Source organism: Peromyscus californicus, unplaced genomic scaffold, assembly GCF_007827085.1.
Source record: "Peromyscus californicus insignis strain IS unplaced genomic scaffold, ASM782708v3 Scaffold_7__1_contigs__length_154581171, whole genome shotgun sequence".
NCBI lineage: Eukaryota > Metazoa > Chordata > Mammalia > Rodentia > Cricetidae > Peromyscus > Peromyscus californicus.
The window spans coordinates 128,474,001-128,498,308 of NW_026294595.1; the positions used below are offsets into that span (position 1 = coordinate 128,474,001).

Consider the following 24,308-nt stretch of genomic DNA (forward strand, 5'->3'; position numbering starts at 1 on the left):
AGGTAAAATGGGGGGGGGGGGTGTCCAGAAGCCTGGGTAGTCAAGAAGATTCCTCAGGGGACACCTGCTGAGGTCAGCCCATCTGCTAAGGGAGAATTGAGGAGCCTAATAATGCCCTTGTCAGCTATGGTTTCTGGCGGGGACGGAGAGGCAGAGAGGTGCTGGTGCTCTCATCCAAAAGCCGTGAGCAAAGATAGCGGCATGAGGCAGGTTGGTCTTTCCCAATCCTCAGGCTAGGGACTTCAATCTGCTCTGCACACTCTGGCTGTGAAATGCCTGTGTGTGCTGAGCTGTTGCTGGGGACAAAAAGAAGCATCAGTCACAGTAACCATCAAAGAACTCCCAAGGGACCATTGTGGGCTTACTGTGTTTAAGGAAGGCCCAGGACCAGAGAGAGGGCAGTCACAGGAGGCTTCCTGGAAGAGGTGGCATGTGGGAGGCAAAGCTGAGTGGATGCTAGAAAGGAGTAAAAGGCATCCATGAAGAGGGCAGGGGCTAAGGACCACGTGGTGGGTGGGCCCAGGCTGGGATTTGTGGGAGACGATGTCTCCCATAAGAGGCAACACTGCAGGTTCTGGGTTCAGAACCCGTCTGATCAGGAGGCTGAGCAGTGGGCAGAAGGCGGCCAACAGGGACCAAAGTGTTTGGAAGACAAAGACATGGTTTGAGGGTACGGTTTGCCTTGTCAACCAATGCAACCAATCTTGCCAGCTCTGCCTTCTGGCTTTCACTGTGGCATGGTTTCCTCTGATGCCAGTATCGGTAGTCACTAAAAACTATTAATGTCTCCCAAGTTCTTCCTGTGGGGAAAACACCACACTGAACGATTTCTAGATACTGTTAATCCCAGAGACTCTGAAGTGAAGCTTTATCCCGTCCACTTGCCAGAGGAGAACCCCGAGGCACAGAGGTATTTGTGTCTTGGCTGATTATTCAAGGATGCACACTAAGCCTTGGCTCTTAACCACTGCCCTGAATGCCTCTTCTGGACACTGTGCCCCAGGCATGGGCTCCTCTGTCCAGCTAGCAAGGACCCTTTGTGCTTACCCTAGGCCCTGGTACCTGTCACCTACTTCTCATCAATACCCAGAAAGATGGCTGGTCCATGGATTGTCACCTTCCTCTACGGTTTGCTGGGAGCCACATTGGTCCAAGCTGACCTTCGGCCCCCTGCTGTGCTCAACCTGGGCCCAGAAGTCATCAAGGATCGTAAGTCATGACTCCCCCTCCCTCAAACCTCACCACCATAAAGCAAGGAGCAGATGGAGCAGTCCTCCAAAAAGGAGGGGAGTTCCTTGTCAAAAGGGTGTATCAGGCATGGGTGGAGCCCAGGACTTGAGTAAGGCAAGAATAGTGGCTGAGGTACGAAGGTCTGGAATATTATGATCTCAAGAGCTGGTGACGCCAAGATATCCCCAAATTATATTATTCCGAAAAAACACTACCCTGGGGATCTGGGAACCTTATGGGGATTATGTGGCCACTGCATGCAGGGATGCACCTCAACCCTGTCCTTGCCTGAACTCCCATCAACAGAGTTAAGACCCAGCATGTTCCTGGTCCCCAAATCAGAGGCCTAGGCAGAGTCTGGTGGCCTAGTACCACACACAGTCTTGTTATTCCAGTTCCGTGACCCTGGGTCTAGGCTTACTCTCCATAAGCACATGAGAAGGCCTTCCTCCCTGGGCCATCCAGAACTCACAACACCATAGGAACTGAGGAGGGTCACAGGGGATCTGGTAGCCTTTTCCACAGCTCCTCTCTGGCATGGGGCACAGTCCTGTGTGGTAGGAGACACTTAGAAGCACCTTCCACTCAGGCATGGACACATATCTCCTATGACAATGTGGCAATTACCTGGTGGACAAGCACTGTTCCAAAGGTTGGGGGAAGCAGATAACTGAGGTCCATCCTGTGACTCCCAAGCATGTGGCATTTGAGCTACAGGGAGCTTGGGGTGAGTAGCCATGGTGGAAGTGTGCCGTCAAGGAGTTATGATCAGTAGAGGTTGGGAGGAGAGTCCCAAGATCCCCTGCAGGAGAGTCAGTGGGCCTTCCCAAGCAAGTGACCACTGAGGGCCAGAAGCCACTAGGCAACTCTATCCATTAACTCCATCAGAAGATAAAAGCCACACCATAATCCTTGGGAGGAGCTTTTAATGTAAAGGACTATGTTGGGGCATCAGAAGAAAGAGGATTTGGCTAAGAGGGAAAAAGAGAACTAACTCTAAAGGGCACCCAGCAATTAGGTGGCACTCAAAGACAGAACACACTCACAGTCGGAGACCCCTCCCAAGGCCCCCTGGGACTGGGTGTGATGAAGGCCTGTTGGATTGGAGGGAAGCTCGCAGGGTTGTGCTAGGCCAGCGCTGGCCTGATGCTGGCAAGCAGAAGCTGCAGAGCACACCCCTGCCCTCAGCTGATGATGTCCTTTGGATGATGTCCCTGGAGGGAGGGGTTGTTTTACCTCTCTAGAGGACCATCTCTGCATGGACCCTGGAAGCTTGCCAGAGGCCCGCAGGACTTGCTTTCAGTCTTCAGGAGCCCTGTTAACTGGCAATTTGATGTCACCTGGGCAGTGATACCACAAGAGCTGATAAGAGGCACACTTCAGGGAATTGCCCCTCCGTGTCCCTCAAGAGTCTATACTGATGGGGTTTAAGATTGCCAACTGGCAAAGAAAAAAATGCTCATGGGTCCAGCCCCATCAGTACAGAATAGGCAAATGTTTGATAAGACTCTGAAACACTGGGACTGGCATGGCTCTGGAACAGGGTCTATGGAATAGGCTTTGCCCACTGGTGAAAAGCCAGCAGGGACCAGCCCCAGCACCCTCACTCCCATTTCCTCCTTCCTCTGCTAGCATCTAAGGTGCTCTGGACAACAGGGCAAACAGTAAGGGAGCCAGAAGATCATTAGCAAGTGTGATTTGTCACAAAACTGTCCCCGATGGGATACTCAGCTCAAGAAACATTTGGCACTGGCTAGGGAGAGGGAGAACACAGGTCCAGCATCCCAGCAGTGACTGGCGGCATCCTGAGTGTGATGGTTCCCACTGTCTCAAGGCCACCACCCTCACCTAATGTCAGGTCCAAGGAGTCCTGAGTGATGGCCATCCTCAAACCTCCTCTTGACCTCTAACCCCTGGATCTATCTGCAGAACTGACCCAGGCACTGGAGAACCACAATGCCATTGCCATCCTCCAGGAGTTGCCACTGCTTAGTGCCATGCAGAATAGGCCTGGGAGCATCCCCATGCTGGACAGCCTAGTGCGCACTGCTCTGAGATACATTGTCTGGTGAGTCGTGCTGGATAGTGCTGGGAACCTTCTCTCTCCCACACCTCTGCCCACGTATGCTGCTTACTCAGTTCTCAGTCAACAAACATTAGTGAAGATGGACCAGATTAAGTCTCTCTTTTGAAAAGCTCCCAGCATGGCTAGTGGTGACCATAAGGCAGTGACACTGGTACTTTAAGAGGGCAGCCACATAGCAAAGTAGCCCCAGGTGGGACAGTGCCAGGACCAGGAGATGCTTCTTCATGGAGGTCAAGGCTAAGTCAGAGACACCAAGAAACTGGCATTCCAGGCAAAGGGGCCAGTAGGGTAAAACCAAGGCGGGGTGAGAGTCACTCAGAATGATTGCATTCCAAACTCCCACAGCAAAGAGTGACAGGCCAGTAAGGTCGGCTCACAGAGGGGCTTACTGTCAGCCCAACAGGCTGAGGCTAAAAGCCAAGGAATCTGCAGAGAGGCAAGCAAGGGTGAAGGGAAGAGACAGAGGTGGGATCGTGATAGAGAGGGTTAGTAGACTGGGCTTCGAGTCTGGTCAGGTGTGCAGCAGAAGTCAGGAAAGAGAATGGTAACAGGCTTGGGGTGACACCTACCCGAGTACGAATGTGATTCCATCTCCCCTCCACCCTGTCCAGGATGAAGGTCACCTCGGCTAACATCCCCCAGCTGGTTGTGCAGCCTTCAACCTATGACCAGGAGCTGATTGTCAGAATCCCCCTGGACATGGTGGCTGGACTCAACACGTGAGTGTCCCCTGAATCTGACACAGCTAACCTAGCAGCCTCATCTACTCGCTCTCGGCCCTGGGAAAGAATACAAAAGTGTGAAGAGCAAGCGCAAAGGCCATGAGGTGGGAGTGGACTTGCCTCGCTCAAAAATGACCAAGAGGAGGGGGGATTAGTTAGAGGCGACATCAGCAAGCTGCTGAAGCCTGGTGATGCAAGGCTTGATGGGCCAAGATGAGAACTTGGCTTTTACAGAGCGTGAGGGCCACGAGCAACAGAAGGTCTGAGCCAAGGAAGAGCTATGGGGGAAAGTGTGGGGCAGAGGGGAGGTGGACCGTAGAAGAAGGTCCTTCGTCAACTCTGGAGGAGAGAGAGATGGCTTAGGCCAGATGGTCAGAGGAGCAGTCAGACAATCAGACTTCAGGGTCTGCTCCAACTTCAATCCGAGAGGAGCAGCCAGCAGCCAAGGCAAAGCTTGACAGCGGCAGGCCAGGGGGACGATGTGGAATCCACTGCTGCCATGCTATCCTGGGGGACTCAGAGGACATCTGAGTCGGGCACAGTGTGTGACCTGGAGTCGCGCGGCATCCATAACGGGTGAGATCAGGAGAGGACTCCAGATGTTGGAGGCATGAGGGGAAAGAGCCAAAAAGATAGCGAGGGACAGACACCCAGCTGTGGCTCCCACGTGGACTTGAACAGCACCCCCCCTCTCAACGCTGTTATCCTCACAGGCCACTGATCAAGACCTTAGTGCAGTTCCAAATGAACACGGAGGTCCAAGCCCTCATCCGGGTGGAGAAAAGCAAGAGAGGCCCCGCCCACCTGAACCTGAGTGACTGCTCCAGCAGTGAGAACACCCTGCGCCTCAGCCTGCTGAACAAGTGAGTGCTGGGTTCCACCATGCTGCTAGGAGAAGCAGACTGTGGCTTGCTCTCACAGGGACAACACTGAAGGAACAGACACCTGTCCCTCCTGACTCTCGATCTAAGGCTCCTTCCGGGATGCCAAAGCAGTTCTGGATGGCAAAGATGAAAACAGCAATAGGTGGCATAATACCAGGATGGGAGGGTGAGGGTAGGGGTGGGGGTGAGTACGGGTGGGGGTGGGCATGGGGCAAACACCTGCAGACAGAGCAGAGCCTCCATCTAGGGCTCCCAGGCCACCCAGGCAGACCTAGGTGGGCCCAAAGCAAGCTTACCTTCTTCCTTGACCGCCTGGGTGATGTTGGCCAAGTCGCCTTCCCATGTCTCACTTTCCTGGTCTGGAAATGCTGCTGATGACACTTTCCAGGCATCAAGAATGACCCACTCATAAGAGTGCATGTCACCCCTCCAGGGACCTGTCAGCTCCCGGCATCCGAACGTCAGCACAGATCTGTAAAGACAATACCCAGGCCAATGTCTGCCCTTAGCTCAGCCTCTGCCACAGCTTTAGCTAACATCCTGGATAAACCTGAGCAAGGAGTCCATGTTACCTCTATAACACAGGGACAATTCTCTCTTATAAGCTTCCTAATCTCCCACTCTCCTTTGCCAAAGGCTCTCCTTCATGGTCAACTCCTTGGCAAATAATGTCATGAATCTCCTGGTGCCAGCCCTGCCCCAAATGGTGAAAAACCAGGTGAGTAAAATCAGGCCTCTGGCCTATGGAGATGTCCCCCTCTGTAGGACTGGGGTGAAATTGTAAGCTGGTGCCATATGAGCCACTGGGCTAGTGAGATCATCGAGGTCAGTGTAACAGAACAGCCAAAAAGCCGGGAGGCCTTGTCAGTAGTGTGCTGATTAAACTTTTAACATTTGTCTCTACAAGAGTTGAGGGAGGGAAGCCTATGTGTAGCTTTTGCTGACTTCCCAGTTATAAATCTTACCTCCAGGCTGATCCGAGTCTAGTGAAGTGGTGTCAGGGCGCAGAACTGGAAGAAGGTTCACAGTAGCATGCTCCTGTGTGGTACTGCCACCAAACAGACAGTAGGCAAGAGCAACAGACCTCGAGAGCGGTAGACAACAGTAGATGCTGAGCGAACTACCTAGGAAGGGCCGGGTTTTCTGCCTTTATTAAATTTATTTTAGTACCTTTTTATGTAAGTCTATATACTTTACTTTTAAAAAACTAAGCTGGAAATCCCTGAACATCTAGCATTTTGTCCTGGAATACTGTCATAAGCAGGCTGTGGCATGCCCCTGCTCAGCCATCCAGGTGTGGTTTGTAGGCACTGCATCCCACCAGATGAGCTGCATTTATTTCCTCTGTGTCAGTAAACTCAGGCTGTGTGCGTGCATATATGTGTGCATGCGTGTGTGTGATGCTGGGGATAGAACCCAGGGCTTCACATCTGCTAGGGAAGCGTTCTACAACAGAAGACACCTGCAACCCCGGTGACTCCTTCTACATGTCCCTAATATGCCACAGGTAACCAAAATGCTGTAAGTGGATCCGTTCACATTTACCTGTGATTTCCATTGTAAATTCAACGTGCATTCACTTCAGCAATTACCCAGAAGTAGCTGTCATCTTTTTTTTTTACCATAAGCTGACAAGATGTCATTAGTCTCATTAATACCATGGTAATGTTTTAATGAAAAAGATGGTATAATAACTAACACAAGTTAGGCAGAAAACATTCATAATGTGTCCAGTCCAATCCAGCAGCTGTTTGGCCATTTGCTCATCTCCAGCTCATCCACAGGCACTCATGTTTTTATGTGACTGTACCTGACGTTCCTTGTCCTCATCTAGCATTTATAGTCATTATAATAGCTGGATCACATTTAACTGTTCATCAAAATATCTTTTTAATGAAATGGTTGTATTAAGATTACTTTAAAACAAGTGGGGTGTTTTTTTTTTGGGGTTTTTTTTTTGGTTTTTCGAGACAGGGTTTCTCTGTATAGTTTTGGTGCCTGTCCTGGATCTCACTCTGTAGACCAGGCTGGCCTCGAACTCACAGAGATCCACCTGCCTGGCTCTGCCTCCTGAGTGCTGGGATTAAAGGTGTGCACCACCACCACCCGGCAAAACAAGTGATATTTAAAACAATATTTCATATGCGTGATGGGATTTTAAAACAATAGAGTATCAGTTTCCCTCTGTTCAAAATTGTATCAGATCCTACCAAATCACCTTCAAGAAAAATACAGTGTGGCATTTTGCCTCTGTTAATCATGGTCTACTGTATAATACTGAATTGTGTTTGGTTGTTTTTTTTTTTTTTTTTATTCATTCTTGGTAAAGCTTCAATCCCTTTTTCTATGCTAGGAAACAGTCTACTGAATCTGTTGTTAGTATGTCTACATGTTACAGAGAACAAAGAAAAACAATAAAATTATCAAAAACCTAAGTGCTAAGAGTGTACCTTGATGACAAAGCACTTACTTAGCATGCACAAGGCCCAGCACACACACACACACACACACACACACACACACACACACACACACACACACACACACAAACACACACACACAAGAAATCACAAATGAGATCTTATTTTACTGTAAAGATGTTTATTCTTAATCGTCTGTATATGGTGTGTATAGGAGAGGGAGTATATTCTACATATGTGGGTGCCCACTGAGACCAGAAGTATCTGATCCCGGGAAATGGAATTGTAGGCAGGTTTGAGTGCCTAGAATAAGTGCTGTGACTCAAACTTGGGTCCTCTGGAAAAGTAATACAGACTCTTAGCTGCTGAGCCATCTCCCCAGGCCCTGGATCTTACATTTTATAGAGTTAATTTAAAAAACAATATTGACCAGTCTGGAATAGGCTTGTAATCCCAGCTTCTGGGAGACTAAGAGAAGGATAGAAGTTCAGTGCTTGTCTGTGCTATAGAGCAAGTTCAAGGCCAGCCTGGGCAAGATCCTTCCTCAAAATTAAAAGTAAGCCAAGAGGGCTCGAGAAGTAGCTCAGTGGTGGAGCACTTGCCAAGCATGTGTGAGGCTTGGACTCAATCCTCAGGGAGGGAGGGAGGGAGGGAGGGAGGGAGGGAACTTCCTGGTTCTTCTTGGAAGAGGGGAGGTAGGGAGAGAGAGGTAGGAAATGGGAGAATAAGTATTTATATGTGACTTCCAACTCAAGTCAATTTTAAACTCCTGAACCATTAGTTGAGGTGCATATCCAGAAAGGTATTTTTAAAGAGAAATGGAAAGAAATCACTTTGTTAAATGATCTTGTCTCACTATCATGAGCATGTTGTGCCAGAAACATATATGAAGACATACATGTCTTTCCACAATGTCAGGATTTGCTAAATAACAGTAAATTCACAGGTTCAGAGGTTCCGATGGCAGTGATTGTCGGATAATCCATCTACCTTGGTCATCTGGCTCAGGAGAATGCAGGTTCTTCAATCCAATTTTTTTTAGAGAAGGGCATAACCTGTTATCAACTTATATGAGAATGTTATAGGAGTGGGGTCAAGGGTATCATGTAGCCCAGGCTAGCCTTGAACTGCTGATCCTCCTGCCTCCATATCCCAAGGGTGGGGATTACAGGCATGTGCCAATATGACCAGTAGATACATTTTAAGAACTTTATTTTTCTGTTTAAAAATAGGAGTTTCTTGGAGTAGGACCCAGATGCAAATATTTTCAAAATTTTACCCAGGAACATACTTTAATAGAAAAAAAATAGATTCCCCAGCAGAAGAGATGGCATGAACTTTGAATTCTAAGCTAATTCTAACTCATGGATTTGTAGTGACTTGAGGCAGGGGTCATTGGTCACCATTGTGATTCACAGAGTGTCATTTGAGGAGGGGACTTCTTGATGGAGTTCATAGAGGAAAGCAAGGAGCCCTTTTCAGTGTGGACATGGCGCTCAATGAGGCTGTGTTTCACAACTATCTGAAGGCTATAAAAATGGACGTTCCATCCCACCCCAGATTCAGAAGCAATGGATCTGGTGGGAACCTTGTGTCCCAGACTCAGATATGTGGCCAGGGTCGAAGGAAGTAAAGGATGGGGTATTGTGGAAGATGCCTCTTTCCTGCAGGGAATAGTCGGTCCCCTGGCTGTGTGAGTCAAGATGTCTCCCCACCTATCCCTCCTCTTCTCTGGGTCATGGGTCAGGAAAGTTGATGGAAGCAGAGTACCTTTGTTCACAAGTTAGCCTTTCTCAAAATGCACTGCCCTCCCTCACACAAGAATATTGAAGTGGGTAGCCAGTGAGATGGTCCCTCCATTAAACAGCTAAACATCAAAAGGTCCATGGGTCCTAAAGACTGCAAGGCAAATGTTTACCCCCTTTCAGTAGAACCCCTAAATCCACACTGCTTTTGGGGACTACTGATACTTTTGATACTTTGGGGCTGGGCTGAGGGGAGGAATGTGTAGTAGCATCCTTGACCTCTGTCCACTAGATGTCAGTATGGCTCATATACTACATTATGATAACTAAAAAATGCCTCACAGTGTCTTGCCAGAGACCAAAATCGTTCCCTGTTGAGAGGTGCTGTCCATGTTAGGCAGCGAACTCCTTGGTGGCACAGGGATGTGTTGGGGCTGGAAACTCACCAAGATACAGACACTGCTTAGCGTCTGCTGGGACAGCCCAGAGGGCTTCTGCTCTAAGAGTCTGACATGGGAGGAACTCTATGAGTTCTCATGGAATGAACAAGTGAATTCTTGGCTTCCTCTAAGGAACCATGGGCTCCTTTGAGCAATCATGGGTGTCCTGGAGAGGGTAGCTGGTAGGCCAGGCACAATCTGGGTACAAGGCAAAGGGCAAACCATTGCAAAAAGGACCTGAATGGCCCGAAGGACAGCCATGGACTCTGAACAGGAAGGAGGGACAGAGATGGACAGATCTGTGAGTCCTCCACTCCACAGATGCACATTTTACTAGCTGGGACACTGCAGTGGGATAAGGGTGGTGGAGACCAGGCCCAGGACGCCGTGGGCAAGGGACTGGCTCTTCACTGGTGGCCCTGTGTTTGTGCTGTTGCAGCTGTGCCCTGTGATCCAGCAAGCCTTCGATGACATGTACAATGACTTCCTGAGGCTGGCAACAGGTAGGGGCTCTGCTGTCTCCACTGTCTTTCCTTTAACTACAGGCTTGGACCTCAGGCCCCACCTTTACCCAGGAGAGACCACCTCCTCATGTCCCATCAGTGCCTTGGGCCCAGCACCGGTGCATAAGCACTTGTTAAGCCCTGCCTAGATGCCGCAACTTCATGATCACCTTATGTGTGCAAGGTTCTAAGACAATGGTTCTCAACCTTCCTAAGGCTGCAACACTTTAATACAGTTCCTCACGTTATGGTGACCCCCAACCACACAATTATTTTATTGCTACTTCATAACTGTAATTTTGCTAGTGTTGTGAATTGCAATGCAAACATTTGATAAGCAAGATATCTGATATACAATCCCCAAAGGCTGAGAACCACTGTTCTGTATCAGCAGATACTCAGGCAGAGCTGAGTTAAAGCCCAGCTCTGCTGCTGACTTGCTCCTTGATCTGGGAGAAGTCACTCTAGCCTTTGTCCTCAGTTTCCTCATCTGTAAAATGGGGCTTTCTACCTCCCAACCTCAAAGGATTGAATTCAGCACTTAAAGGTTATAGGAAAGTTCTGGTCATATAGAATTCTCTACCTAGCATGGAGTTGCTTAAAAACAAATGGATGGATGGATGGATGGATGGATGGATGGATGGATGGATGGATGGATGGTAAGCTGACTGCTGTGTGCTACTGAGAGGAGAGAACAAGGGCAGAAGTGAGCTATGTGCCCAGAACAGATGTCTTTCTCCCTCCCTGAGAGCACAAAGAGGAGACAATATGGGCTTCTGCCCTCAACCCTGGAAACTGGTCCTTCTCAACCCCCTCAGAGTGGGAATCAACAAGAGGGAAGAAAACCCTACTGTGTGCTGATTTAGGATCTAAAGAGGCGCGTCACAGGGTAGCCGGAGCGAGACGAGGGGAACAAGTAAAGCCCCTGGTGCACACGAGAGCTAAATCCAGGACGGGGCATTTCTGTCTCACTTCCTCGGCCCACTCAACAGCCCCATTGCACACGTGGGGAAATCTCTGAGCTTACAGAGGAGGTTCGTGGTACGGAAAGCCGGAACCTGATTCTTCCTGTTCCAATTAGCTGTGGGTTGGTACGGCCATGGCTTACCTAGCATGTATGAGACTCTAGGAGGAAGAGAGAGAGAGAGAGAGAGAGAGGGAGAGAGAGAGAGAGAGAGAGAGAGAGAGAGAGAGAGAGAGAGAGAGAGAGAGAGAGAGAAGAGAAGAGAAGAGAAGAGAAGAGAAGAGAAGAGAAGAGAAGAGAAGAGAAGAGAAGAGAAGATATTAATGTCACGGGAGTTCCCAGGTCCATCTGATCTTAGTGACAGGGCTGGAGGAGGACAGGCACATTCACATGCACTCTCATTGTCCACCCAACAGCTGAGCAGAGTCTCCACTCTCTGTCCACCAAGTGGGGAAAACCAAGGCACACACAGGTGATGGATGAACTAATGTGTGCACACCTGAGTTCAGTGCCCAGCCCCTACCTGCCTTGAGGAGTGGGTTACAGTGAGGTGAGGGAGGCACAGGTCATAAACAGCACTTCAGGTTTGGCAAAGGACTGGATGGGTTCCAGTTATACACAGAAAAGTCTAGCTCTGTGTTGGTGTTTTGAATGGTCCCTGTAATCGTTGCCATAGTTACCACCAACAGCATCATTTTTCCTGACTCTGGCAGTGTCCCTAGCTGGAAGCAGTAGAAAACCACCCCACCCAACCCCACCCTCCATCCTCACAAACTTTCTTCTTGCCCTGAGAAGCACCCGTTGCCCTCAGCCCTGGAGCCTTGGATTTTGGCCTTCTGTCTCCTGCTATCCAGGACAGTAATATCGTGTTCAACCTGAAGGTGAGTGTGCAGACCTCAGAGCAAAGTGGGGACGTTGGGGAACAGCTGCTCTTCTGTGGCCACCCAGGGTCCAATACCTACACAGCATCAGGGTATGCAGTTGATGAAGTCAGACCCTAAGTACCCTGTGAAAGCCAGCAGGTAGAACTTCATGCCCCACCCCCCGGGGTCCTGACCTCAGACCTTGACCCTATATATGTATGGGTCCCTGGGTCTTTCTCTCAGGCAAGCTCCTGCCAAACCCCAGACTTCTACTAACATTGTAACATGGCCTGAGGACAGAGGCATCCTCAAGGATCATATGGCCTTAACTTTCCTGGATCCCTGACTCCCTGGCTGTGTAGCTGTGGGCAGGTTTCTTCACCTCTCTGAGCCTCGGTTTCCTTGACTATAAAATACAATTCCTAGGAGACAATGAGATGAAACCATACTGGCTTCCCAGACAGGAAGCACTCAGGACTGGTGGACCTCCATAAAATATCACACTGTACACCTACAGGGAGTGCTCCCCGTGGGTGGTGGGAGTCCCAGACCTATTCTCAGGAGTCCCTTGAAGTCACAGCATGGGACAGCTGCCTCTGCTCCATTGCAGTCCGAATCCTCCCTTCGTCTAAAGGGTTTGAGAGGCAGGCTGAAGCGTAAGTGAAAAGCAAGCATTTCAGTTACAAGCGAGGCACCGGCAGCATGCATCCACAATCCTGGGCACTCTGAAGATGGAGTCCAGAGGATCATTCGAGCTGAGGCATTAGGGGCCAGCCTGGGCAGCGTAGGGAGATGCCATCTCTTTAAATGTGAGGCAGAAGGGCAGAGGGAAGGGTGGAAAAAAGAAACTGAGGGAGGGACGAAGGGAGGGTAGAGGAAATCTGAGGGACTCGGTCAGGAGTGGAGCTGCCCGGTACCTGACAGTCACTGTCTTCATTGATCTCAGCTTCCTGACACAAATTCGAGGATGCAAAGCAGAATGGTATCTGTCTTAGTCTAGTTTGTGTTGCCAGAACACGGTACCTGAGTGGTTTGTAAACAACAGGAGCTTGCTGGGCTCATGGTCCTGGTACCTAGGAAATCCAAGAGCACGGTGCATCTTCTGGGGAGGGCCTCCATGCTGCATCAGCCCATGGTGGAAGACAGAGGAGTGGGGGAGGGGGAGGGGGAGAGCGAGGGCAGCCAGGGGTTGAGCTTACTTTCAAATGGCCTCCTCCTACCTGCAGTAGTGAGTAGTGACTAGGCCACTCCTGCACCAGCACTAACCATTCATCAAGGCCCAGTCACCTCTTGAAGGACGCACCTCTCAACCCTGTTACACTGGGATGAGGTTTCCATCATGAGAATTTGGGGAGACAATTTCCCCTTCAGCACAGTTGTTTCATTCCAGGTGGTTATGGGATACAATGGAGTACCAACGTCCTCAAACCACGCCCTGTTCTGTGTCTCCTCAGGCCAAGCTGCTGGACTCACAGGCAAGGGTGACCCAGTGGTTCAACAGCTCTGTGGCTTCCCTGATGGAGACCACCCCCGACGGGGCCCCTTTCAGCCTGCTTGTGAGGCAGGACCTGGTGAATGCCATTGTGAACACCCTGGTCCCCAAGGAGGAGCTTGTGATCCTGCTGAGATTTGTGGTAAGCCCCACTGAGAACAGAGGATGACTCACCTCTATGTTATCTGCAAGGAGACTGAGGTGGGAACTCCCAGTAATGATCAGCTCTGCCCTCCCTTCAGAGAGACCCTGTTTTCTGAAGTTCGATGCTAGAGCCAAAAGTGTCCCTTAACATCCAACTTGGGTCCTGGTTCTGCCTTAAGGGAATGCGTGTACCGGTTTCCTCCTCCAAATATCCTGGGGGAGTTCACGAGCACTCTGGATCCTGAGAAACCCAGAGATGGTGGCTGCACCCCAACAGCACAGGTCACTAACTGATCAAGGTCCTCATTTCTCCTGAGCCTGAGTGCCAACACACACTCTGATCTTCTTACTGCAGTCTGATCAATGCAACTGACTCACATCCCTTCCCCTCTCTCCAGATTCCTGAGGTGGCCCGTGAGCTACAGGCGAACATCAAGGAGATCAATGCAGAGGTGGGTCTGTTTTTCACCTGCAGCTTTCTGGGTGATCGCTGCCTCTGTCCACAGGTCTCTGCGGTGGAGAACAGATGTGGGCTGTTCTCGTTTTCCACTCTGGGGACAAGATCCCCTGGAAGCCCAGAGACTCCTTCAGTCTAGCAGAGAAGCTTGAATCTGATGGGTGGACTGGTGCTGAGTGATGAGGGTCACTCTAAGCCCTGTTCCAGGCTGAGAAATCAGAGAACATCCACACAGGGGCCCTGGAAAGGACAGAGACTGGAAACACCACAGGGGCCATGAGGGCCTGTGCACTGTGACCAGACGTGTGGGTCTGATGTCTTTCCAGGCAGCAAACAAGCTGGGGCCCACCCAGATGGTGAAGATGGCCACTCAGAGCAGCCCCCAGATCGTGCTGAATGAAGGCAGTGCCAAAGCAGCCCAAAGTATCATCCTGGAAGTGTTCCCAACCAACACAGATGTCCGGCCCTTCTTCTCCCTCGGCATTGTGAGTTCAAGTGTCTGTGGCACAGGTCAAAGACTGGGGAGGTCTTCCTGGTCATTGTTCCGAATTGGGGTGTCACCCAGGAACAGGGAGAGGAGGAGTGATGAACCAAGAGTCAAGAACTTTGGGGGCCCATCAGTCAGTCATTAGCCACCAGCAGCCCTAGGGACAGAGGGACCCTAACTCCCATCAAGGCAGCTACATTCCAGCCAGGGGAGTTTTCAGAGAATAGGCAACATGCAGCAGCGCCCCTCCTGGAATGAAGGGGTGGGTCAGAGCAGGGCAGCAAGCACATGCACTCCAGAGGGCAGAGAAGACTGGCAAAGGGTGGGCTCATGAGTGAGGCCAGCCAGGCTTACCCAAAGAGGGTGAGCAGTACCTGTTGTGAGTAGGAGTTGACTCCTCCTTATAGCGGGGTCTCTATGTGCAGTTCTACATTACACAATCTCAGGGGTGCCTTTCTAGACTAGAGGTGTATTGGTTCCTCCCAGAGAGTTCATCTTGACATTCTGGCCTTGCAGTGAAAGACAGTGTGGGAGCTCACTTTCCAGGCCAATCTCACTCCCCAATGACCCCTCCATGACTGATGGGAAGTACTACAAGAAAAAGTGTTCTCTAGGCTCCACTATAATGGAGCCCAGCACTCAGCCTCTGGGTCAAGTTGAAACAAGTCTTGAGCCCTGAATGTCAAGCCGGACTTAGCCTCTGAGCTTTGCAATCTTACTAATGGTGCTTAGGGCTTACCAGAGCCCTTGATGTTCTCTGCCCTTTGGTTTCCTCCCATGGACACCAGGGGACTGACAGGGCCCCCTCGAGGGGTGGTGGGGCTTATTGAAGAAAGCATTTGAACTGCCTGACGCACAGTGAGCAGCCAGCCAGTACGTGCCAACTGTGTTGGAATTGTCCCCAGGCCTGAACTGTCACCTGTGAAACAGGCACTAGGGCATGGAAAGTGAGGCCTAGAGAGGTTAAACTGTTTCCCAAGGTCACAGAGCCAGTAGCCAAAATTCGGGTCAGCTTTCCTCGACCTCGATCTTTCCTGTATAACCCTCCCTCTAGAGACATTCTCTTCAAAAAATGAGGGCTGGATTCTCTTGTTGCAGGAGTCCAATTATGAAGCTCAGTTTTTCACAGAAGGTGACCGGCTTATGCTAGACTTCAGTAACATCAGGTAAATGTGTATCTGTGTGAGGTGCCAGAGCAGTGGGTTTCTTTAAACCGCCAGCAGGGGGCACCAGAGAGGGCTGATGGCAGAAGGCTGCCTTGCCAAGCCTGGTCCACCTTAAGGGATGAATTCCAAATAGAAAAGGAAAGGACTTTACAGGAGCCACAGAGCAAGCCAACCCTACCACAGGGCTGGCCTGCCATGCACCACCGCAGGCTTACAATGGCCCATTCTGACACTTTTCAAGACAAAGAGGTAACAGCCCCAGATACTGAACCCTTGGGCCTAGCACAGACGTGACATCTGTGCCCCTGCCAGCCCTGCAAGGTCAACCACCTTCTGTCCCAGACTGAGTTCAGGGACTCCAACAGGAGGCTCCAGTGATAAAGTTAGGCTCAGGGAAGCATTTAGATCAGCCCACACAGGGTAAGATGATAGATAGATAGATAGATAGATAGATAGATAGATAGATAGATAGATAGATAGATAGATACATAGATAGATAGATAGATAGATAGATAGATAGATAGATGATAGATAGATAGACAGATAGACAGACAGATAGACAGACAGACAGATAAAAAATCAAACTATCAAACTATTCTGTTGCCCAGGCTGGCATTTTTACACGAGTAGTTGAATGGGATTTAGGGACCGTCTAGAAAGGACTTTCGCTAACTAGTTCACCAATCCTCCCTCATTCCTGGGTGATTTTCCGCCTTTGAGCCACTGTCCTCCCCGTTTAGAATGTGAACATCATGAAGTGGGTACCTTCCCTGCTTCACCATTGTCTCCTGAGAGCCTGCCTGGCACTCAGCAGGTCCTCAGTAAGTGAAGTTATTGACTGAGACCCCAAGGGACCACTCTCATGGGTATCTTCTGTTACAGTATTGAGCGCATCAAGCTGATGATCTCAGATATTGAACTGTTCGATGTAAGTATTAACAGATTATCTCTAAGGGCACCGGGGCCAGAATGGGCCATTCTAAAATGAGACACCGCCCAGGATTTACTTTAAAGAGATATCACAGGAACCCCAGGGTGGGCTGGGGGTCTTCTCACTACCCTCCAAAGTTTGGCCTGCAGACTCCCCTTTCTACTGAGCACCCACTGTATGCAGACATAGCTGAGAACATCAATCACTACAGATGTGCACCCACTCTCTATTATAAACAAAGTCCTTCCACTGACCCTGGGCGGCCCCTCCCCTCTGGTCCTCAGTTTCCCAAGTTCCTAGCCTGAAGAAAGCTCAGCTAGACTGAGTCTTTAGGGTTTTATATTACTTTGGGTTTTGTTGTTGTTATTGTTGCTGTTGTTGTTGTTGTTATAGGTGGTGGTTTTGCTTGTTTATTTTCTATTTTGCTTTGCTTTATTTTGTTGGTGGTGCTTTTTCTTTTGCTTTGTTTTGGAGACAAGGTCTCACCATGTAGCTATGGAACTGGCCTTGAAACTCATGGCAGTCCTCCTGCCTCTACCTTCTGATTGCTGAGATTGTAGGTGTCCATTACCACACCTGGTGCCTCATTAGTTTCTGTGAATTTTGGTTTAAAAAACAATATATTATTGCAAGGCTTGTAAAAATCGGGACATCTGGCTTTTCTTCAAAAGCAGAATTCCCTCGGGGAATTCTGAGTGTAGGCCATTTTCAATGAGCCACACCCAGAGCAGTGAGGGCCTCTTCAAAGTCTCTCTGGTCTGACTACGGCAGTTCCAGCCTGCAGGAGGCCTGGTATTCCAGCACATGTCTGCTGGCTGCCCTTGTCATGGGGGACAAGTTAGGAAACCTGTATTAGCCCAGAGGACCTGGCAATCAGCCTGGTAATGGCTTCCTTCTTCCTCACAGCCTGAAATCCTGAAGGGCACCCTGACCAAGATCCTGGAATACACATTGCTGCCCAATGAGAATGGTGAGTCCCTCAGTCCCCAATACCCTCTCCTAAGCTGCCGAATCTCTTGCCTTCCCCCGGAGCCCCTTTTATTCGTGACCGGCTGTCTTAGTTAGGGTTTCTATTGCTGTGAAGAGACACTATGAACACAACTCTTATAAAGGAAAACATTTAATTGGGGTGGCTCACTTACAGGTCAGAGGTTTAGTCCATTGTCATCATGGCAGGGAGCATGATGGTGTGCAGGCAGACATGATGTTGGCTACATCTTGATCAGAAGGCAACAGGAAGTGATCTGTGACATTGGGAGGAGCTTAAGCATAGAACTCAAATCCTACCACTACAGTGACACACCTCCCCCAACAAGGCCACACCTCCTAATAGTGGTACTCCCTTTGGGGGGCCATTTTCTTTCAAACCACCAAATTCCACTCCCTAGTCCCCTAAAGGCTTATAGCTATAGCATAATGTAAAACTGCATTCAGTTCAACTTCAAAAGTCCCTATAGTCTATAACAGTCTCAAATTTATTTAAAAGTCTAAGGTTCAAAGTCTCTTCTGAGATTCACAAAATCTCTTAACAATAATCCCCTATAAAATCAAAAATCAAAGAATAGATGACATACTTCCAACATATAATGTCACAGGATATACATTATTATTCCAAAGTGTAGAGAAGGGAGCATAGAGAGGAAATACTGGACCAAAGCAAGACCAAAAAACCAGCTGGACAAACTCCAAACTCTGCATCTCCATGTCTGATGTCAAAGTGCTCTTCAGATCTTCAACTCCGTTCAGCTTTGTTGACTGCAACACACTTCTTTCTCTTGGGCTGGTTCCTGTAGTCCAATTTCTAAACAGTCTTATTCGATAAGAAACACAGAGCCAAATACAGAGGTAATAGCCAAAGAGATCAGAGAACTAGCAAAGAGCCACGAATACCTTATCTTACCACCTCACCGCCACTGTTACTTCCCCAGAGAGAGCTTCTTCCTGTCTGACTTGTGTTTTTATTGCCTTTCTGTTCTGCCTTCTCATTGGCTCTAAGACAAGTCACATGACTTCCTTGTCACTGCCTGTCTATACAGACCTCCAGGTCTCTATGGTTGGTACTGGAATTAAAGGCTCGTGTCACCATGCTTGGCTGTGTCCTTGACCACACAGAGACTCTGCCTGCCATGTGATCAGATTAAGGGCATGTGCTACCACTGCCTGACTCTGCTTATGGCTCTCTATGTGACCTCACTATGTGACCTCTGATCTCCAGGCAAACTTTATTTATTAACATACAAATAAAATCACATTTCAGCACAATTAAAATATCACCACAGGTTCTACTCCCTGTTTGCAGCTTTCCTCAGCAGGTATCCCATGACTCTGGCATCTCCAACATCTTGGAATCTCCAAGGCAATCTAGGCTTCAACTTTACAGCTTTATGCAATGGCCTCTCTAGGCCTCCATTCAGGGACATCCCTGACACATGCCTGGCCTCAGTGACTTTCCTTAGATGTGGAGGCAAATTCCATTGCCCCTTTCTTCTATCCTAAACTCTAAAGCCAGAACTACATGCCTGAAGCTGCCAAGTTCTGCTGCTTGCTGGGGCTGGAACATGGCCTCCTTACTCAATCTTCACCATCTTTCTGTTTTTGATGGTTACCTTCATTGCCTAAGGTAACTTGGCTGTTCTGGAACTTGCTCTATAGACCAGGCTGGCCTCAAACTCAGAGATCCACCAGCCCCTGCCTCTGGAGTGCTGGGATTAAAGGCATGTGCACTACCACACCTGGCTCTAAGACTTCCTTTAATTCCTTTTCACAAGTAGGAAACTTAGCTGGGTGGGATAGTGTCCTGAGGTCTTCACTCCCTTTATTCCATTTGTTAATCTGTTTATCTCTTTGAACACAGGATTTATCTCTATTCCACTTTCTGGTGCCCCTTTTCTCAATCTGTACATTTTGTATTTTTTATTTGCTCAGCTTGCTACTTTTCATTATTAATCTTCATCAGAGTTAACGCTAGTAACCACACAACAGAGTCTATACTAGGCTGTTTGAGATTCCCTCTACCATAAGAATTAATCCAAAACTCTTCATTTTAGTCTCAGGCAGACTCTTAGGACAAGGTAAAAAGCAGCCACTTCCCTCACCAGAATATCCCAAGAACAAAGAACAGCCTCTAGGCCACATGCTAACATTCTCTGATCCCCACAGTTCAAATCGTTCTCAGCACCACTGTCTTCCATGCTCCTACTAGTATGGCCCATTAAGCAGGGTTTAGAGCATTCCACTGCTTTCCCAACCCAAAGTACCAAAGTCCAAATTCCTCCAATAAAAACATGGTCAGGCCTATCACAACAATACCCCGGTCCCTGGTGCCAACTTCTGTCTTAGTTAAGATTTCTATTGCTGTGAAGAGATACCATGACCATGGCAACTCTTATAAGGAAAACATCTAATTGGAGTGGCTCACTTACAGTTCAGAGGTTTAGTCCATTATCATGGCAGGGAGTTTGGTGGTGTGCAGGCAGACATGGTGCTGGCTATATCTTGATCAGAAGGCAACAGGAAGTGGACTGTGACACTGGGGGTAGCTTAAGCATAGGCAAAATCAAAGCCCACCCGCACAGTGACACACTTCCTTCAACAAGACCACACCTCCTAGTGCCACTCCCTTTGGGGATCATTTTTTTTTCAAACTACCACACCCACCCATCTTCCAAACCTAGTTCAAATTCTTTCTGCTCCAAGGAGCCTTCCTGGTCACCAACTGGAGAAGACTTTCCTGCCTCTCCCTCTGCCTCCCCCTCCTGCAATTCCCTCCCAATCTCCCCCTTCGCCTCCCCCTCCCAGCCTGGTCCTTTACTAAGGACAGTTCTAAGGCAAGCAGGGAAGAGCAGGCAGACACCAGATTCATGGGGCCAGCTGGAATCAGGTGCGAACAGACAGCTGGAACTCACTGAAGGGGCCAAAGGCAGACTGAGCTCAAGTGCCCAACTCCTCTTGCTGGCTGCCTGGCTTTGAGCAGACTGCCTGGTCCTCTTGAGCCTTGGGTTCTCCATCTGTGAAAGGGATAAATATGAGTACTTTCCTCAGAGGTGAGAATGAGATGATGTATGTGAGGGGTGGGGAGACTGGTACCTGTGACATCATCACCTTTTTAATCTTGCTCTATGAGCAGAAAAATCTCAGGTAGAGAAACTTCTGCAGTGGGTAATGGCTGTTCTTGAGCAGAAGTGTTAGAGGATGCAAGGTGCATTGTGGGACAACCAGAAGGTGGTGCCAGAGGGCCAGATAGGGCGAGGCGAATGCCAGGGTAGAGGACAGGCATGCAGGATGGAAACAGAACAGGCCCTACGTGCTAGATCCTAGGCTCACCTCCAGGACCTGTGAGCATGCCCATTGCTACCCAGACCCACACTAACCTACCATTCTCTGATTACATTTGTTATTTCAGGCAAACTGAGAAATGGAATCCCCGTGTCAATGGTGAAAGCCTTGGGATATAAGAAATCTGTGTGGTCTGTGAACAAGGTGAGAGGCATGTGGACATAAACAGACTGTCTGGGCTGAGAATGGCCTATCTGCCACCACTCCTGGCCCTGCCAGGTGTGGACACCAGAAGTGGAAAATCAGTGCTCTCTCTCCCCTTGACACCATTCATCCCTTCACTCACTTATTCAGGAATATTTCTTGATGGCGTAATATGAGCAAGGCGTGGCTCCTAGTGCTTCAGGCCACAGAAACAGAAAACACTGTCCCTCTAGAAGAGCCTACATTCTAGCAAGAGAGACACTTATATAAACTAATAAACAGCATCAAGTAAATAAGGGCTGGGAAGTAAAAGGAGGCAGGCTCTGAAGAGAAAAGTGGAATGCCGGTTTTGATGGGGTGGACAGGAAAGTCCTCTCCGAAAAGGTGACGTTTGCTGATACCTGAGAAGGCCCTGTGGATAGTGGGAAAAGTGTCTTACAAAAGGACCAGCAAGTTCAAAGGCCCTGAGGCTGAGATGTTTACTGTTCCAGGACAGATGAGGAAGAGGTCTTGAATATGAGGTAGCACCCAAGGACTATAGACCTCAGATTACACACACACTTGTGTGGCTAAGTGACCTCAGCCTGAGAAGACCAGAGTTACTGCTGTCCCCAGCATGGTCAGTGGGGCCTGACACACAGTAGATGTTCGATAGATGGTTGATAAGCAAGTAACATTCCTGACTTCGGCTGGAAAGGGCGGTAGCGGTGGCAGGCACCTCCCACCCAGTATCAACCTCCACAGCGATGTCACACCAACTGTGCGGCCAGCTTCACACCTAGATCCTGAGGTGGATCCGGTGTGAATTCCTATTACAGATGGGGAAACTGAGACTCAATGACAAGATCTTCTCGAAAGTCACACACCCTACTGGTGGCAGAGTGGACATTTGCAATTGAAACCTGGCCCAATAACCTTTTGCTTTAGCTCCAACTTCTGCATGAGCCAGTCAAGGAAGTGCCCATTTTGGTCAGCTGGCTAGTGGGCATTTATTAAGCACCTACTGCATGCAGACACTGGCCACAACAATAAACCAAACAGAAGGAAACCTCTGGCTCCGTAGGAGAGGGAGAGATGCTAAAAACAGAGCAACGAGAAAGCCCACAGATGACTTGCTGACCATCCTTCTGTGGCAAGGTGTTCAGTCTCACTCTACAGAGGCACTTGGGGCCAAACCTGTGACTCTTACAAGTCCCCATTTGCCCCCAAGTTGCCCATTAGGACTACCAAGCTCTAAGTCATTTAATTATGGAGAAATCCACAGATCTAAATCCATCTTCCCCCTATTGCCAAATGTCCTATATTTGCTGTATTGGTTTCTCTGTGGCCAGCAATTCATTGACTGTGTTCTAGAACTGGGTGACACCACACATTTAAATCAGTGGGAAGAGAGTGAAAAACAGAGTGAGTTAAAGCCAGCCTGTGAGAGGAGATGGCAGAACACAGGTGACAAGGGTCATGTGCTCATCACTCACTTCTACTTTGCTTGGAGCTGACAAGAGATCAGAAGACAATCGCGGGGCATAGACCAGAGCAAGTTTTAATCATTACATTTAGCTCTGTTTTGGTTCTTTTTTTTAATAGACAGTTATTTAAAACCCAGATGTCCTCTAGAGACAGCCAGGAATCTGCATTTACAAAATTTCTTAGAGCTCCGCCGTGGGCTTGAGGACAACTGTCCTACAGAATCCAGCCACTGCGCGCGCACACACACACACACACACACACACACACACACACACACACACACACACTTTGACTGGGCCACAGAGTGCTGGTAGATACTACTGTGCATACACAAACCCTCCACTTCTGACCGTGATGTGCACTCCACACACGCGTGTTCAGGGTCACGGATGTTCCCCCAATACCCGGGCTTCCTTCATGGAGAACAAAAGCAGGGAAACCCCCAAAAAGGCAGGAAGTGAAAAGCAGAGCAAAGCAAAAAACTAACCAGATTGACTCCTCTGCAATTCCAGGGTGCCCTCAAGCTCACCCCAGCCTCCTCCTAGAACCCTGGCTCTCCTCCCTCCTGATGAAGACCTGGATAGTAGCTGGCCAGCACAAGCCAGGTCCCAGCTGGAAGTGCGGGAGCCATCTACGTAGACTATCCCCCTGCAATCAATAAACACTTGCCGGTGGCTCTTGTTGTCAGGGTGGTTTTGGCCAGCATGGGATTCACTCTGCCTCTGGCAGGCCTGGGATATGAACAGAGACATATGGATGGGGTTCAGACACCCCTGAGCCAACCTGGGGTGGATAAGTCTTTGTCATGACCACAGAAGGACAGTAGTCACAGTTGGGACCACCTCCCTTTTGGGTGGCTTTTGTTGATCTTGTTGGTGTAGTGGGTGGTGTGTTCTCTGAGCCCTGTGATTCCGAAAACAAGACAAACAGAAAGCGGCTTCCTCTAGGTGGGCCTCTGTGCCCGTCTTTGTCACAAGGGGAGAGTCATGGTTCTCACCTTGCAGAGCTGAGGTAAGGATTAAATGAAGCACTCAGCCAGTGACACCATGGCATCACAGGCCCTTGTCACCTGACCTCAGGGAACACTTTATCACCAAGGCCTTTCCTACTTAGACATGCGTGAGGGCCATTGACTCCATGGCTTCCCTGAAGCCTCAGGGTTCTGGGACAAGACAATAGGCCTCTGTTCTTTAGGCCTGGGTCACGCCCACACCCAACCACAGCCTTCAGTCACAGAAAAGCCCTTACAGGAAGACAGGGGTGGTGTCTGGGAAGAGACAGTATTCAGTGTCAGAGCACCATCTCTGTCAGACAGAGGTCTGTAGTGCCACCTCTTCCCCACAAGGTAAGTTCTTCCAAATTTGAGTGGCCAGGCATGAAGACCTTTCCCTAATATGGCCAAGGCTCTCCAAGTCCATCATCCCCTGGGGCCTCCTAGGGTGGCAGATGAAGAAGTCCAGGATCCTTACTCCCCAGGCAAGGAACAGCTCTGGGGCCCCAGCTCTCCTGTGGCTCCCATCCTCCCACAGGAAGGAGTTTGGGTACCCTCAGCAGCTGGTCACATCCCACTCCCTACGTTTGTGTGGGTCATCTCCTAGATACATGCCACTCAAATCTGGATATCAGTCTGCTGCTGGGGACCCCGAACCAAGACCATTTGCTCCATGTGGGTAACACTAGAGGGATCTTAGAGGTGACTAATCACCTACCTTCCCCACAGACTGGCAAGACTCTCCCCTCACTAGGTGGCAAACTGGGGTTCTGGTAAGTCACCATCACCACCAATCAGCAGCCTGTCACTGGCTGCTCTTTCAGGCTCCTTCCCCAC

At 49.4% G+C, this 24,308-nt stretch overlaps 2 protein-coding genes across 5 annotated transcripts in view; one reads left to right on the plus strand and one right to left on the minus strand.

Moving 5' to 3' along the window:
* The window catches only part of Cdk5rap1 (CDK5 regulatory subunit associated protein 1), a 303,956-nt gene that overhangs the window by 117,287 nt on the left and 162,361 nt on the right, over positions 1–24,308 (minus strand). For 3 of the 4 annotated variants that reach the window (XR_008215333.1, XR_008215335.1, XR_008215334.1), the window contains exons 14-16: positions 17,677–20,541; positions 5,888–6,046; positions 5,219–5,394 (exon numbers count right to left, since the gene is read on the minus strand). Coding sequence is in view for 1 of the 4 variants with exons in the window: in XM_052725712.1 (XP_052581672.1) it covers positions 20,179–20,541 (363 nt within the window). In the remaining 3 variants the exon portion in view is untranslated. Of the gene's footprint in view, positions 1–5,218; positions 5,395–5,887; positions 6,047–17,620; positions 20,542–24,308 lie in introns of those variants that run through there. The other variant, XM_052725712.1, reaches the window with a different exon arrangement.
* Positions 999–23,154, plus strand: Bpifb1 (BPI fold containing family B member 1). The gene is made up of 15 exons (XM_052725725.1): positions 999–1,209; positions 3,160–3,298; positions 3,928–4,035; positions 4,752–4,901; positions 5,559–5,640; positions 9,967–10,030; positions 11,790–11,875; positions 13,312–13,491; positions 13,892–13,945; positions 14,277–14,435; positions 15,536–15,603; positions 16,486–16,531; positions 17,441–17,504; positions 20,937–21,013; positions 22,993–23,154. The coding sequence occupies exons 1-15, from the start codon at positions 1,095–1,097 to the stop codon at positions 23,023–23,025; spliced, it is 1,425 nt and encodes a 474-aa protein (XP_052581685.1). The 5' UTR covers positions 999–1,094; the 3' UTR covers positions 23,026–23,154.